The 13,691-nt window shown below is 33.5% G+C and overlaps 1 protein-coding gene across 1 annotated transcript; it reads right to left on the bottom strand.

Annotated features, from left to right (window-relative positions):
- Positions 1-71: 71 nt before the first annotated feature.
- On the bottom strand, positions 72-8,049 carry LOC142548849 (uncharacterized). Its single transcript, XM_075657432.1, has 12 exons — positions 7,928-8,049; positions 7,224-7,523; positions 5,857-5,936; positions 5,513-5,621; positions 5,095-5,162; positions 4,138-4,215; positions 3,351-3,415; positions 2,203-2,269; positions 1,917-2,099; positions 1,034-1,090; positions 854-949; positions 72-346 (listed from the first exon to the last, which is right to left on the bottom strand). Exons 2-12 carry the CDS (start codon positions 7,516-7,518, stop codon positions 212-214), a joined length of 1,233 nt encoding a protein of 410 aa, XP_075513547.1. The 5' UTR covers positions 7,519-7,523; positions 7,928-8,049; the 3' UTR covers positions 72-211.
- Positions 8,050-13,691: the final 5,642 nt, after the last annotated feature.

The following is a 13,691-nucleotide window of genomic DNA, read 5'->3' as shown; positions in this document are numbered from 1 at the left end:
ATGGACAACATTGTCCTACTGCTTTTCATGATTGTGGAGACATAAACTGAAAGTAGGTGTGAAGACTGCAATGACACCAACAAAAATTTGAACGATTACTTTATTTGGCAGTTCCTCGACTCCAACCAAAGTATAAACTATCATACAATCACTGGCGACAGACAAATATGTAAACACTTTTGAAAATCCATCCATATTTCAACGGTCAGATTTAATCTGGGATTGAATCCAAGCTATTGCTTCCCACTGCATTTGCTCTTCTCTCAGCCTGCAGTGAGCGGCATAAGGATTCGAGTTTTTCCTTTTGATTTCTGGTTTTCTCGAGCTGCTTCTTCAGGCGTTCCCTCTGTATAAAATAGGATGTTAATGTTTCCTATATGAGTTGAAGACAGCAGTCCTAATGAATGTATTAGTCAAAAGGCATATGAATAATGGTCATGTCAAAGAGTGAAGGAGTGCTATCTTCATGTTTATCAGAAGTTGGTATAAATGGATCTCTTTACACACACGGGAATTTTCTAGGTTATTTTCCAGGAAGTTATATGTTTTTTTATTTTTTTTTCAATGGGTGTCTATCCAATTCACCAGATATACTGTATCAAAGGAGTGTCATAGAACCATGCTTTCTCAACCTTGCAAAAACTAACAAAAGAAATGAAATATTCAATGCTGACAAAATCTACACACTAATATAACTGGCAACACTCTGTTCATATGACTTCTTCCATGGAGTTCCAACTTCACTTAATATAATCGCAGGGGAAAGTAAGTTTTGAAAAAGTAAAATGGAAGAGAAATAAACGTGGAATCAAGTGACAGAACCGCTGCAAGAAGACATTAAAATCAAACATACCTCATCTGCAAGTTCTATAAGAGTAACGTCTGATTTTTCACATTTGCTCTTCAAAAAGGTGTTTTCCTTCTTAAGTTCCTTTATCGATTTTGCCATCTTGTTTCAAGAACAGAAACATTAAGGATGATAATTTGCTTTATAAAGAAGAAGAAAATGCTGTGATATTGAGTGCTTCCGTACCTTCTCAATTTCTTGCTTAAAAGTTTCAAAAACCTCGTGGCTTTTCAGTAATGCTTCCTGGGAAACAATTAAAAACACAATTAGATTGCGAACAATAGCAGATAGCAGGTGGAATCTAAGAATAAATTGACTGTGTCAAACAAAGCAAAAACTGAAATTAAAGAAGAAAAACAGGACTAGGACATAAACTCTAAATGGTTATTCATCCTCTTATCTCCATTTAACTTCGTTTAAATAACTTCAACTAGTTACACACAGGAGATTCTCGCATATCCTCTGGATTGTCCTGGCACTAGTGTTTGGACAATATTACCCTCTCAAATCCATGCTGGAAATCCCAATAACAAATTCAGTTCTTTTGCGGTTGCGAGATAGATTAATCATTTTAGAGAGTATTCTTCGAAAGAATCTTGGTCCATGTCTATTAGCACAGACTCTGTTTGAAGAAAAATGGAGAACTTTTCAAAATGATTTTAATTCTTTCTCAGATTATTAAAGATTCAGGCATATAAGTAGGTCCATGCTTACAACTTTAATGATCTCAGTAAATCGAAAGTGCAGTTCATCTTCATTTCCATTGACTCGGATTCCTTTCATTTAATTTATTTTGTTCTAATTTTGATTTCGAATCGGGAAAGATTAAACACAAGCAAAATATCCAAAGGTAATGGTAACATGTGAATAATAAGGCCTATTTTTTTGTTGACCCTCGTAAGTAAAAACGGAAAGGGAGAAATCACTAAAAAAAGATAAATCAACATCTAGTACAGAACATTGAGATTGTGCAAAGATAATTGGGTAACTTTAATGTGCGTCTATAAAAGAAAATATTCCTGATAAAAGAATCAACCCTGTAAGGTGTGGCGTGAAAGAATTGTCCTACCTGGAATTGTTGGAACTTTTCACTGTCAGCTGTTAACTGCAACCTCAAATTTTTTTCAGTTGCTAGCAATTGTGCAACCTGTTCTGCATAAGGTTTCATCTGGGATTGCTCCTGTTTCAATTTTTCTTCTTGTTGCCGATGTTTCAAATCGGCAAGCTGAAGTTCAAGTGTTTTTTGTTTCAACTGCAAAGCCAAGTCATGTGGAATGTTCAACTTTTGGACAAAATAGACAACAGGTGAGAAAAAATATTATAACTAGAAATACCACACTTGACAATGTATCTACCTTCTGTGCATGTTGCTGCTCAGAAAGAGCATATTGATCGACAAGTTGTTTTAACTTGGTCTTTAACCTGAAGCGGGAGAATTTTGCATACCATTTTAAACAATTGAAAATTCCTCCCCACCAAAAAAGGACACAGAAACACAGGCAAATAATTAACAGATCTCAGTAATCTATTATTTTAAAATAATGTGTGCTGAGTATATTGAATTATCTTCTCAATTTTTATCTGCACACTGACCATCCAAAACGAATATAACATGACAGGCCAAAAGGTGAGTAATTTGAGATTGACTCCAGACAGATGGTCCTAGAAACTAGATTATGAAACCGATCTTTCCAACATAATTTCCGAGCCACATTGGAACCTAATCTTTAAAATTATTGCACTCGGCCGCACACAGCAGGAATTCAGGAACAAGATGGTCATGGACATGTCAAAACAAAAGGAAAACCAGAGATAGTTGAAGCTATGACTTTAATCATTTGGCTCTATATCTTCACTAAGGTGGTCCCATGGAGAAAGCCTGACTATGTAATGATGAAAATAGGCTTGAAATTATTTGATTGATTCAGTCAATCTTAGATGTTATAACAAATATACAACCGTCAGTAGCATGGATAAGGTGCAGTTGGATGAAACTGGAAAGGCAGTAAATCCCAATCAAACTAAAAAGTCAAGCGATTGGACTCTTACTGTTTTTTCATCTTGTACACACCACACTTTACTTTGAATAGTTATTGTGGTTTTTATGAAAGAGAAATAGGGTTTATTCACGTTACTCTGAAATGGGAAAATACAATGAACTTTATAGAACTCTGCCCCTAACTAGAAATCTGAAACCAAGGAATAAAATTAGATACTGATTATTCTAATCCTAAGAATTTAAAATACAAATGCATAAAGATAAAATCCTATCTAATCATAATTAGTTGATAATGATACAATATTTAATATTCAACAGTTATCTGTCACCTAGCATCTGTTCTGCAAACAAATACCCAACAAGAATGAAAACATCGAATACAATATTTAATATTCATCAGTTATCTGTCACCTAATATCTGTTCTGCAAACAATTACAGTGAAGCAGACATATTATTGACCTCTTTTTTTTTATCCATCAGATTCATGACCTTTAAAATCTTACATCTCATTCTCTTTCAGTTGAGATAGACATTCGTCTTTTTGCTCCTCCAGTTTATTACTTACTTCCTGCGATAGAGATGAGAAATATGAATATGAAAGAAAAGAAAATGAACAATAGATGCATTAATCCAGCGTGAGCCTTTGTACATGAAGAGATAATGTTACAGGGAAAAGTATCAGGCTGTTGGATGCTAAAAGTAGAAGATTGCAAGCTTATGCAAAACATTCAAATCAAAATTCAAGAATATATGTCTAAAGAAAATTTTTGACGCAGCCTGAAATAGGTTTGGAGTAGCATCATACACCGATCACAAGGAGATCCAACCTGATGCGTAGCTAATAATAATGATGTGGAAGAAGGTATTAGTATTACCAAATAAGAGGATGAACTATGTTGTCAACTAAATATTAGAGCTATAAAAACATGTAATAAGCCAAAATCTGGAAAACCAAAAAGTTCGATCACAAAAGAAAAAAAGAATGGGGAAATATGATAAAGGGACTGCGAGTGAGGGCAAGAAACTAACAAATTTAAAAATTAACAAGTTCTACAAAAAGTTGACAGTCGAGTTAGAGAATTGAGTCGTTGACAATAGACATGCCTGATTAACATGTTGGCAAAAGATTACCAACTCTTTTTAGTTTAAATCATATCAAAATCTGGCATAGAAAGGGGGTTAATTACACATAATGAGAGATATGATGGATTGGGATGAATCTGATCCTAACTCTAGATATAACCAAGACAGACATAGCTTTACAGTATATCAGACAGAATTTGTGTGTACCTTAATTGCGTCTTGAAACTTGTTTGACAGATCTGTTCTTAAATTTTGACCATCTGAGGACACTCGTTTGCATTCATCCTGAGAAAGAAGAGCATTCCCTCATTTTTTCAAGACAACAAAACTATCAATTATGAGCCAGAGAAGATCAATACGACCACACCATATTAGATGCAGAAATGTGGAAATCAAGCAACTGCAATGGTGCTTTTGAAACACTCACAAAATGATACGTTGCGCATAAAACCTCAAGATTTATCAAAGAACCCAAATCCTTAAAACATACATATTCTACCTGTGATCAGAAAAATGTCTGTCATCACTAAGATTCATGGAAAACAAACCATGAATTTTTCCAACTTTTCTCAATCGATTTGTGAAGAATGTGGTACATCTTCAACCACAATATCCCTTACTGTTTAATAAAGAAAGAGGGTCTTATAAAAACCGAATTTGGTATATCTAAGTGGGATTCAAAAACTAGTCTTCAAGGTAAGGAAGCATACATAAATAAAATTTATTTTATTGTAATTCTGTACATATTTTAAATCTTTCTACAACATCTCATAACCTCCATCCCACTAATCCATTAGATAATCTTAATTGGAATTATCTTTTCTTTTTTTACAAATTGCTAAAATTTTATTGTAAAATTACCTTAATAAGTAAATATGTCAAGTATACACAACGAGAGTGCTTTTCACACTAGTTTACATCAGTGACAAGTATAATGCAGAGAACTCATGATAGCAGAAGAAAAACTTAAAAGTTATGCAGTCAGCATACAACATATAATGACAAGCGTTCCTTTATGTCCACATTGGATCACAGCAGAGAAGCAAACCAAGAGAATAACAGGCTTTTAAATAAAATTGGGATTCTAAAGTTGATATAAAAAAGTCTACGAATCCTGGAAAAACATGAGCTGAAACAGATACTTTATGCAATACAAGGCAATACCATTAGCATTTTATTTTGTCGTTGGAGCTCCCGGCACAATGACTCAAGCTTATCTCTAACAGCAATTGCTGCAGACAAGAGGAATTCATAGCTTAGCAAATAACAGGAAAGACTCCAGTTGTCACAACAATATGAAGCAGTCCATTTCAGATAAATGTGAGGTTATGATATTCAAAAGAATCTAAATTTATTGAGATCCTCTGGCATGCAGCCATAACCAAATCACACAGTAATCAGGCATCACAGTAAAGCATCTAAGACGAACTCAATATGCTCAATAACATAAAGATACCAAATTTTGAAGGAAAAAAATAACTTGGTAAAAATGGAAGTCAAGTACATGGACCTACAAATCCTTCAGAAAACATCGATGAGAATTAACATCAGGGAATCAGTTGTCACAAAGACAATCAAATACCAGAATCTCTTTCAACAATGACTTGCTGATACTTCAGAGTGAATTCCAAAAACTCTTTCTCTGTCTTAAACGTACGCTTTACATTCTTACGCTTTACTTCTGAGACTTCCTGGCATAAAATAAGGTGCAAGAGTAATAACTAATATTGAAACCAAAAGAGGATGCCATAAAGTATTTAATGTAATCTTTTCAAACTATAGATGACTTTCCAATAACAAAGGGCCCAGAGAGCACAAAAAGACAATTACGCTCCCCATGAAAAATTATATTAACTGTATAAACTTTTGAAAATAGATCGATAACAAATCAATTAATAATTTTAGGACATTGGTATTAATGAATACTTTTTTGTTGTTCTCAGCACTTCCTGTCAATGAAACATTTTCCAAACGAACTGCCTGAAAATCCATATCTTTGTCAAAAGCTGTAAAATAAAGTGTTGTGATTTGTTAGTAACACTACTCAGACAATCAAAATAATGTTGCAAACTATTCTAGATTCCATGTCGCATTGTTCTGAAAATTAATGGCAGCACTGATAGCAAATATTTGACAATTGGGATGCCTGTTAACATCTGTAGTGCTCTAAGGATTTTGTAAATCAAACAAATGATCCGAACTAAACATTATGTGAGAGTGTACGATAACAGCAATGAAACTAACTGTAGTCATGAGTAACTTAAAGCATATGAACCAATTGTTGAAAAGTAGTAACACTCGTGTAAAACATGAATTCTAACAGAATACAACAACAGAAATAAAGTTATACCTTAGAACTTTCTAGTGAATGCAACTAGTATATGTTACCAAGAAAAGCTAAAAAATTGCAAGTGTTGACATTGAGAATGCCTAATTGTCAGCTGAATTGGAGTAATTCTATCCCTGTGCTAAAAGCAAGCTCTAGGGTTGGTCACATGCATCCATTTTTCCCAGATAGAGGCATTATGAATTTTGAAACTTAAAGGGTTTTAGCATTCTGATAATGTGATGGGATATATTGGATATCGTCTTAATACAAGTGAGTAGTCTCCTGCTACTTTTACGAACAGTAAATCGGTCCCATGGAATTTACCCATGGAAGAAGGAAAGGAAATTGGAAGCACGAAAGAAAATTTGTGGTCAGCAAAAGGGGAATAATTTGATCAATCAAGTTCATCCATTGACAAACAGGTCTTTCACCCTCTACAAATTTCTTTACACCATGCAACTGATGGAAATACTGAATCAGAAAAATACAAAACTGCATCTGTTCATCGTGTACTCTGGTTCCATGATCCAATTAACACGCATCGACAGGTAAAACTACACATTCCAGGGTCAATTAGAATAAAGAAATACCTGGCATAAAAAAGTACTTAGGCATGGTTTCCAAGTTAATTTTTTATTATAAAAAAAATAGAAGTAACTTTATGTTTGCATGAAAGAACGAAAAAGAGATTTCTAAAAAATCTTTGTTTCCTGAAAGAGAAGCCGCAGTGAAAGTCTATAAACCAGAAGTTAGCTTCAGTTTTTCTTGAGTGCTTTTGTTCCAACCAAACACCATTTTTTTATAGTTTTCCCTATCTTAACACACTCTAAGCATAAGATCTAAAACCCAATTCACAACATCATTTATGATTTCACTTAGTTCTATCCTTATCAAACTATTTGACCAAACCACTTAAATCTTCATGCAAAAAATCTAAATCCTCGTGAAACGTAAAAACAATCACATTTCTCTTTATCATGATTTTCTTCTCCACGAGCTGCCTCGGCTTCCAATGGATCTGCCACAACGATCACTTTATCTATTTGATCCCCCACATTTTCGTCAACTTCACCAAAAGATGCGCCACCGCCATCAGTTATCACTACATCCGACCGAGAATCAAGCTGCAATAACTTTTCCTCTTTGTAATCATTCGCTTCCTCCTCCACATGTTCTGGAGATGAGGATTCAACAAACCCGTCAGGTAATGCGTCAGCTTCAGGAAGTTGATTCACTTCTGACTTCACTTTGTTTTCCATCTTACCTACACAGTTCCAACATCGAGATAACAGTCATCAGATTCTTGAAAACCATACATTTATTCTAGAATCACCTCATATTTGAATTGGATTAAGTCATAAAACACAAATCCTACCCACTTACAAGTACTTAACTATCCCCATACAGTTCCACCAGCAAAAACACACTCACCTAAAAAAACCTATGACTCCCCCAACTTTTTAAAAAAGAAACATAGATCCAAGCCATTAAATACCATGGATGAAAAAAATCTCAAAACATTAATTGGCAACATAATAATACATGGAAAAAAGCTGGAACACTGTATAACTCCGCCACACGGCACACACGCATCCCCACATACACACAGGCGCGTTTTATCACACAATTATGAGTCGATTTATCACTAATCGCCAAGAATTCACGAACCTGGTAGAGATTTGGATGGTTGAATTTCGATCGAAATGCAGAGAACTGCCGTGAGTAACACCTTCCAGAGGAAGTGGCAGAAAAATGGAGAAGTCGCTTTAATTTGGGAAAAACGCGCTTTATTAAATACGGTGAAATAGGGTGGGTTTCAAAATTCCATGCATAGCGTTGGAGATACATACATATGAGGTTTGCAATTATTCAATAATACAAATAATTTATCAATTATATAATTAATACGATTGAAAATGTGAAAAATATTTGTGTTGAAAATTAGGTAAAATTAAGTGTTGAATATTGAAAATTAGTGTGTGATGATGTATGTAATAATAAAATTGTTTTTGAATTGTTTTCCAAAGAAATCCTATAAATATGTCTCCATTTGTAAAGATTTGAGACAATTGAGTTGAGAGAAAAATATTATAAAGTATGTAGTTTGATAATTTTGAGAGTTTGAGATTTTTACTTTTTACCATAAATTTTTACTTTTTCATAACACGTTATCAGCACGAAGCTCTAAAAGTCTTCCATATTTTTCCAAGCTCCAAAACAGAAGAAAAAGATAACAAAAGTAATAATATTTATTTTACTCTTTATTTATTTATTGTGTATCTATTTAATATATAATATAATGTTATTCAGAAATAATAAAAATAAATTTTTCAAAAACTTGTTATACATCTTGAGAGGATATTAAGACGACATCCCACACTCCCGGTAAGGGATACGACAAGTATAAAAGCCTATAAGGTTTTTAAACAAAATAACTTGTGACACCGCATTATAATAACGTGATATGATATACATAATTATTTAAACATGACTAATATTATATACATCATATTATTACCATAAATTTATACAAATACATACATTTATTTTTTGTACACCAACGGTCATAAACGGTAACAAAACGGCTAGTTTTTGCCCTATAAATATGATCTCACAAACACATTCAATAACTTCAACTTTCATTTCTTCTCTAAAAATTATTCTTCATCAAATTTTCGAAGAAAAAAGAAGATGGCTTTCTCAAGGATATTTTTAATTATTTTGGTTGTCATACTCACAAGTCTTGTATTTATTGGAGAATATCCTCCTCATGTGTTTTCTTTATTTTTACGAATGCTTGTACTTGTTTTTTATCCATTACTTTGTATTGCAATATTCATTAACTAATAAAATGCATCGTAAATTTTTTTAGTACCACCATGACAAACTTAGCAAAGCTCAAATTCATTGCTCTTGATATTACGGGAAAAAATTATATGTCATGGACCCTTGATGTAGAAATGCATCTTGAATCATTGGGTCTAAGCGATACCATTAAAGAAAATAGTATATCTTCATCACAAGAAAAAGCAAAAGCTATAATATTTTTGCGTCGACATCTTGATGAATGTTTAAAATGTGAATATATTATCGAAAAAGATCACATGGCTCTGTGGAAAGAATTAAAAGAAAGATTTGAACATATAAGGGAAGTTATACTTCCGACCGCCCGTGATGAATGGAATATGTTAAGATTTCAAGATTTTAAGAAAGTAAGTGATTACAATTCAGCGATGTATCGAATAATCTCGCAGCTAAAATTTTGTGGACATGAGGTTACAGAATCGGAAATGCTTGAAAAAATATTTTCCACGTTTCACAGCATCAAATATAACTCTACAACAACAATATAGAGTGCGTGGATTTGCAAGATATTCTGAACTCATCGCCTGTCTTCTTGTGGCGGAAAAAGAACAACGAGCTGCTAATGAGAAATCATCAGTCCCAACCCACTGGATCAACAGCATTTCCTGAAGTAAATACTGGAAGTAAAAATGAATTTAAACCTGGAAACCAAAATCAAATTCAAAGACAAGGTTTTGGTCGAGGTCGTGGTCGTGAACGTGGAATTGGCCGTGGTCGTGGTCGAGGCCGTGGTTTTGAAAACAACCGAGATAGTTATTTTTATAACTCATCTCAAAAGGGCGTCACGAACCACCCACTGAAAAGGCATCATGAGAACATGAGTGTTAATGAAAATCACTCGAAGAGATTTGAAAGTTCTTGTTTCAGATGCAGCACTCCAGGACATTGGTCTCGTATTTGTCGAGCCCCCAAGCACCTTTGCAAGCTCTATAAAGAATCAATAAAGGAGAAAGAAAAAGAGATCAACTTTACTGAACGCAGGTGACCGTTTGAGTGATTCAACTAATTTTGATGCTGCTGATTTTATGAATGATTTCTTTGGAAATGATCAATATATTGGTGGGATAGAAATGAAAAATATTGATGCTGAAGATTTTCTCAATGATTTATCTGAAAATGAACAATATATTGGTGGAATATAAATGTACAATAATTTATTTTTCATGTATTCATATGATGGTGTTTTATTGTACAATTATGATATGTGTTATATTTACATATGTATTGTCAGTAATTTTTTTTCATTACATATTTTTGAAGTTCAAATATGAAAATGTCATGAACAACGCTAAACAAGGAACTAATCCCATGGAAATTTGCATACCTGATAGTGGTACAACGCACACTATTCTTCGAGATAAAAGATATTTCTTGGAACTAAAACCAACAAAAATAATGGTGAATACAATATCAGGTCCTGTAGACTTGATTAAAGGATGCGGTAAAGCACAATTTTTATTACCTAATGGTACAAAATTTTTGATAAATGATGCTTTGTATTCACCACAATCGAAAAAAAATTTGTTGAGTTTTAATGATATATATTCCCATGGGTATGATACTCAAACAATGAATGAAGGGAATGAGAAATATATGTGTCTTACCACATATAAATCAGGAAATAAATATGTGATTGAAAAACTATCAATGCTCCCTACTGGATTGCATTATACACATATAAGTCTCATTGAATCAAACATGGTAGTTGATAATTCTTTATTATTAACCAATTGGCATGATCGATTAGGACATCCTGGTTCAACAATGATGCGAAAAATTATAGAAAATACACATGGTCATCCATTGAAATACCAGAAGATCTTTCAGAATAATAAGTTTCAATGTAAAGCATGTTCTCTTGGAAAACTTATTATAAGACCATCACAGCCAAAATCCAAACTGAATCACCAATGTTTATTGAACGTATTCAGGGTGATATTTGTGGACCAATTCATCCACCATGTGGACCATTTAGATACTTTATGGTATTGATTGATGCCTCCAGCAGATGGTCACATGTATGTTTATTGTCAACTCGAAAGTTGCATTTGCAAGATTACTTGCTCAAATAATAAAATTGAGGAATCAATTTCCCGATTATACAATCAAGAAAATTAGACTTGATAATGCTGGTGAATTTACTTCCCAGACTTTCAATGATTATTGTATGTCTATGGGAATCATTGTTGAGCATCTTGTTGCTCATGTACATACACAGAATGGATTGGCTGAATCATTGATTAAACGTCTGCAAATGATTGCTAGACCAATGATTATGAAAACAAAGCTCCCTATTTCTATATGAGGACATGCAATTTTACACGCTGCTGCATTAATTCGCATCAGACCAAGTGCATATCATAAATACTCCCAATTGCAGCTTGCATTTGGTAAAGAACCAGACATTTCTCATCTGAGAATTTTTGGATGTATGGTGTATGTGCCTATTGCACCACCGCAACGAAAGAAAATGGGACCTCAAAGAAAGATTGGAATTTATATCGGTTATGATAGTCCATCAACCATTCGATATCTTGAACCTCAGACAGGCGATGTGTTCACAGCACGTTTTGCTGATAGTCATTTTAATGAGGAAATCTTCTTAATGCTAGGGGGAGAACAGAAACATACCGAAAAAGAAATTACATGGTATGTATCATCATTGTTACATCTGGATCCAAGAACAAAACAATGTGAAAAAGATGTACAGCAAATTGTGCACTTGCAAAGAATAGCAAATCAAATACCAGATGCATTTACAGACACAAAAGAGGTAACTAAATCATATATACATGCTGCAAATGCCCCTACTCAAATTGAAATTCCGAATAAACAAATTGAAGATACTCATGATGTCATTAAACGCCTGAAGCGTGGAAGGCCAGTCAGTTCCAAGGATAAAAATCCTCGAAAAAGAAAATTCATAGAGAAATACAATGATCACAAAATAGAGAATGATGTTCCTAAAAAACACATGATGATGAAAATGTTCTGCCAGAACCACAAACTGACGAGAATCGTGAAAGTTCTATCAATTATATTAATACTGGAAAAATATGGAACCGAAAAGATATAGAAAAATTGATGATATATTTCTTATAATGTGGTAATCGACATCATAAATGATAATGAAGATCATGAACCAAAATCTTTTGGTGAATGTAAAAATCGACAGGATTGGATAAATGGAAAATTGACATCCAGGTTGAATTAGATTCGCTAAATAAACGTAATTTTTTTGGACCTAAAGTCCTTACACCTGAAGGTGTAAAACCTGTTGGATACAAATGGGTTTTTATTCGAAAGCAAAATGAGAAAAATGAAATAGTAAGATATAAAGCTCGACTTGTAGCTCAAGGTTTTTCTCAAAGGCCTGGAATTGATTATGAAGAAACGTATTCTACCGTGATGGATGCAATTACGTTTCGGTATTTGATTAGCTTGGCAGTATCTGAAAATTTAGAAATGCGTCTTATGGATGGATGTTGTTACAGCTTACTTATATGGATCACTTGATAGTAATATATATATATATATATATATATATATATATATATATATATATATGAAAATCCCTGAAGGATTTAAGATGCCTGAAGCACAAAGTTCAAAACCCAGAGAATGTTATTCTGTGAAATTACAAAGATCGTTATATGGGTTAAAGCAATCCGGCCGAATGTGGTATAATCGACTAAGTGATCACTTGATGAAAAAGGGATATTTAAATAATTCAATATGCCCTTGTGTTTTCATTAAGAAAACAACATCCATATGCGTAATTATTGCTGTATATGTTGATGATTTAAACATTATTGGAACAAATAAGGAAATTCAAGAAGTTGTGTCATACTTGAAGGAAGAATTTGAAATGAAGGATCTTGGAAAAACAAAATATTGTCTGTGTTTACAAATTGAACAAAAAGAATGTGGAATATTTGTTCACCAGACAAATTATACAGAAAAGATATTTAAACGTTTTAATATGGATAAATCAAATCCTTTAAGTACTCCAATGGTTGTTAGATCATTAAACATAGAAAAGGATCCATTCCGTCCATGTGAAAATGATGAAGATATTCTTGGTCCAGAACTACCATATCTAAGTGCTATCGGTGCCCTTATGAATCTTACAAATTGTACAAGACCTGATATATCTTTTGCCGTAAATTTATTGGCAAGATTTAGCACATATCCAACAAAGAGACACTGGAACGAATTAAACATATATTCCGTTATCTACGAGGAACAACAGACTTGGGACTTTTATATTCAAAAGATGCTAATCCAAGTATAATTGGTTATGCCGATGCTGAATACTTATCTGATCCACACAAGGCACGTTCCCAAACTGGATATGTATTTACTCGTGGAGGCACTGCAATTTCTTGGCGTTCACAGAAACAAACGCTCGTAACAACTTCATCAAATCATGCCGAGATTATTGCACTACATGAAGCAAGCCGTGAATGTGTGTGGTTAAAATCAATGACCCAACATATCCAAATCTCATGCGGATTATCATTCGACGAGAAACATGTGATACTATATGAAGATAATGTTGCATGTG

This window comes from Primulina tabacum, chromosome 6, assembly GCF_025594145.1.
Source record: "Primulina tabacum isolate GXHZ01 chromosome 6, ASM2559414v2, whole genome shotgun sequence".
Classification (NCBI taxonomy): domain Eukaryota; kingdom Viridiplantae; phylum Streptophyta; class Magnoliopsida; order Lamiales; family Gesneriaceae; genus Primulina; species Primulina tabacum.
The sequence above is the reverse complement of the archived record's forward strand: the minus strand, read 5'-3'. Positions and strand labels throughout refer to the sequence as shown.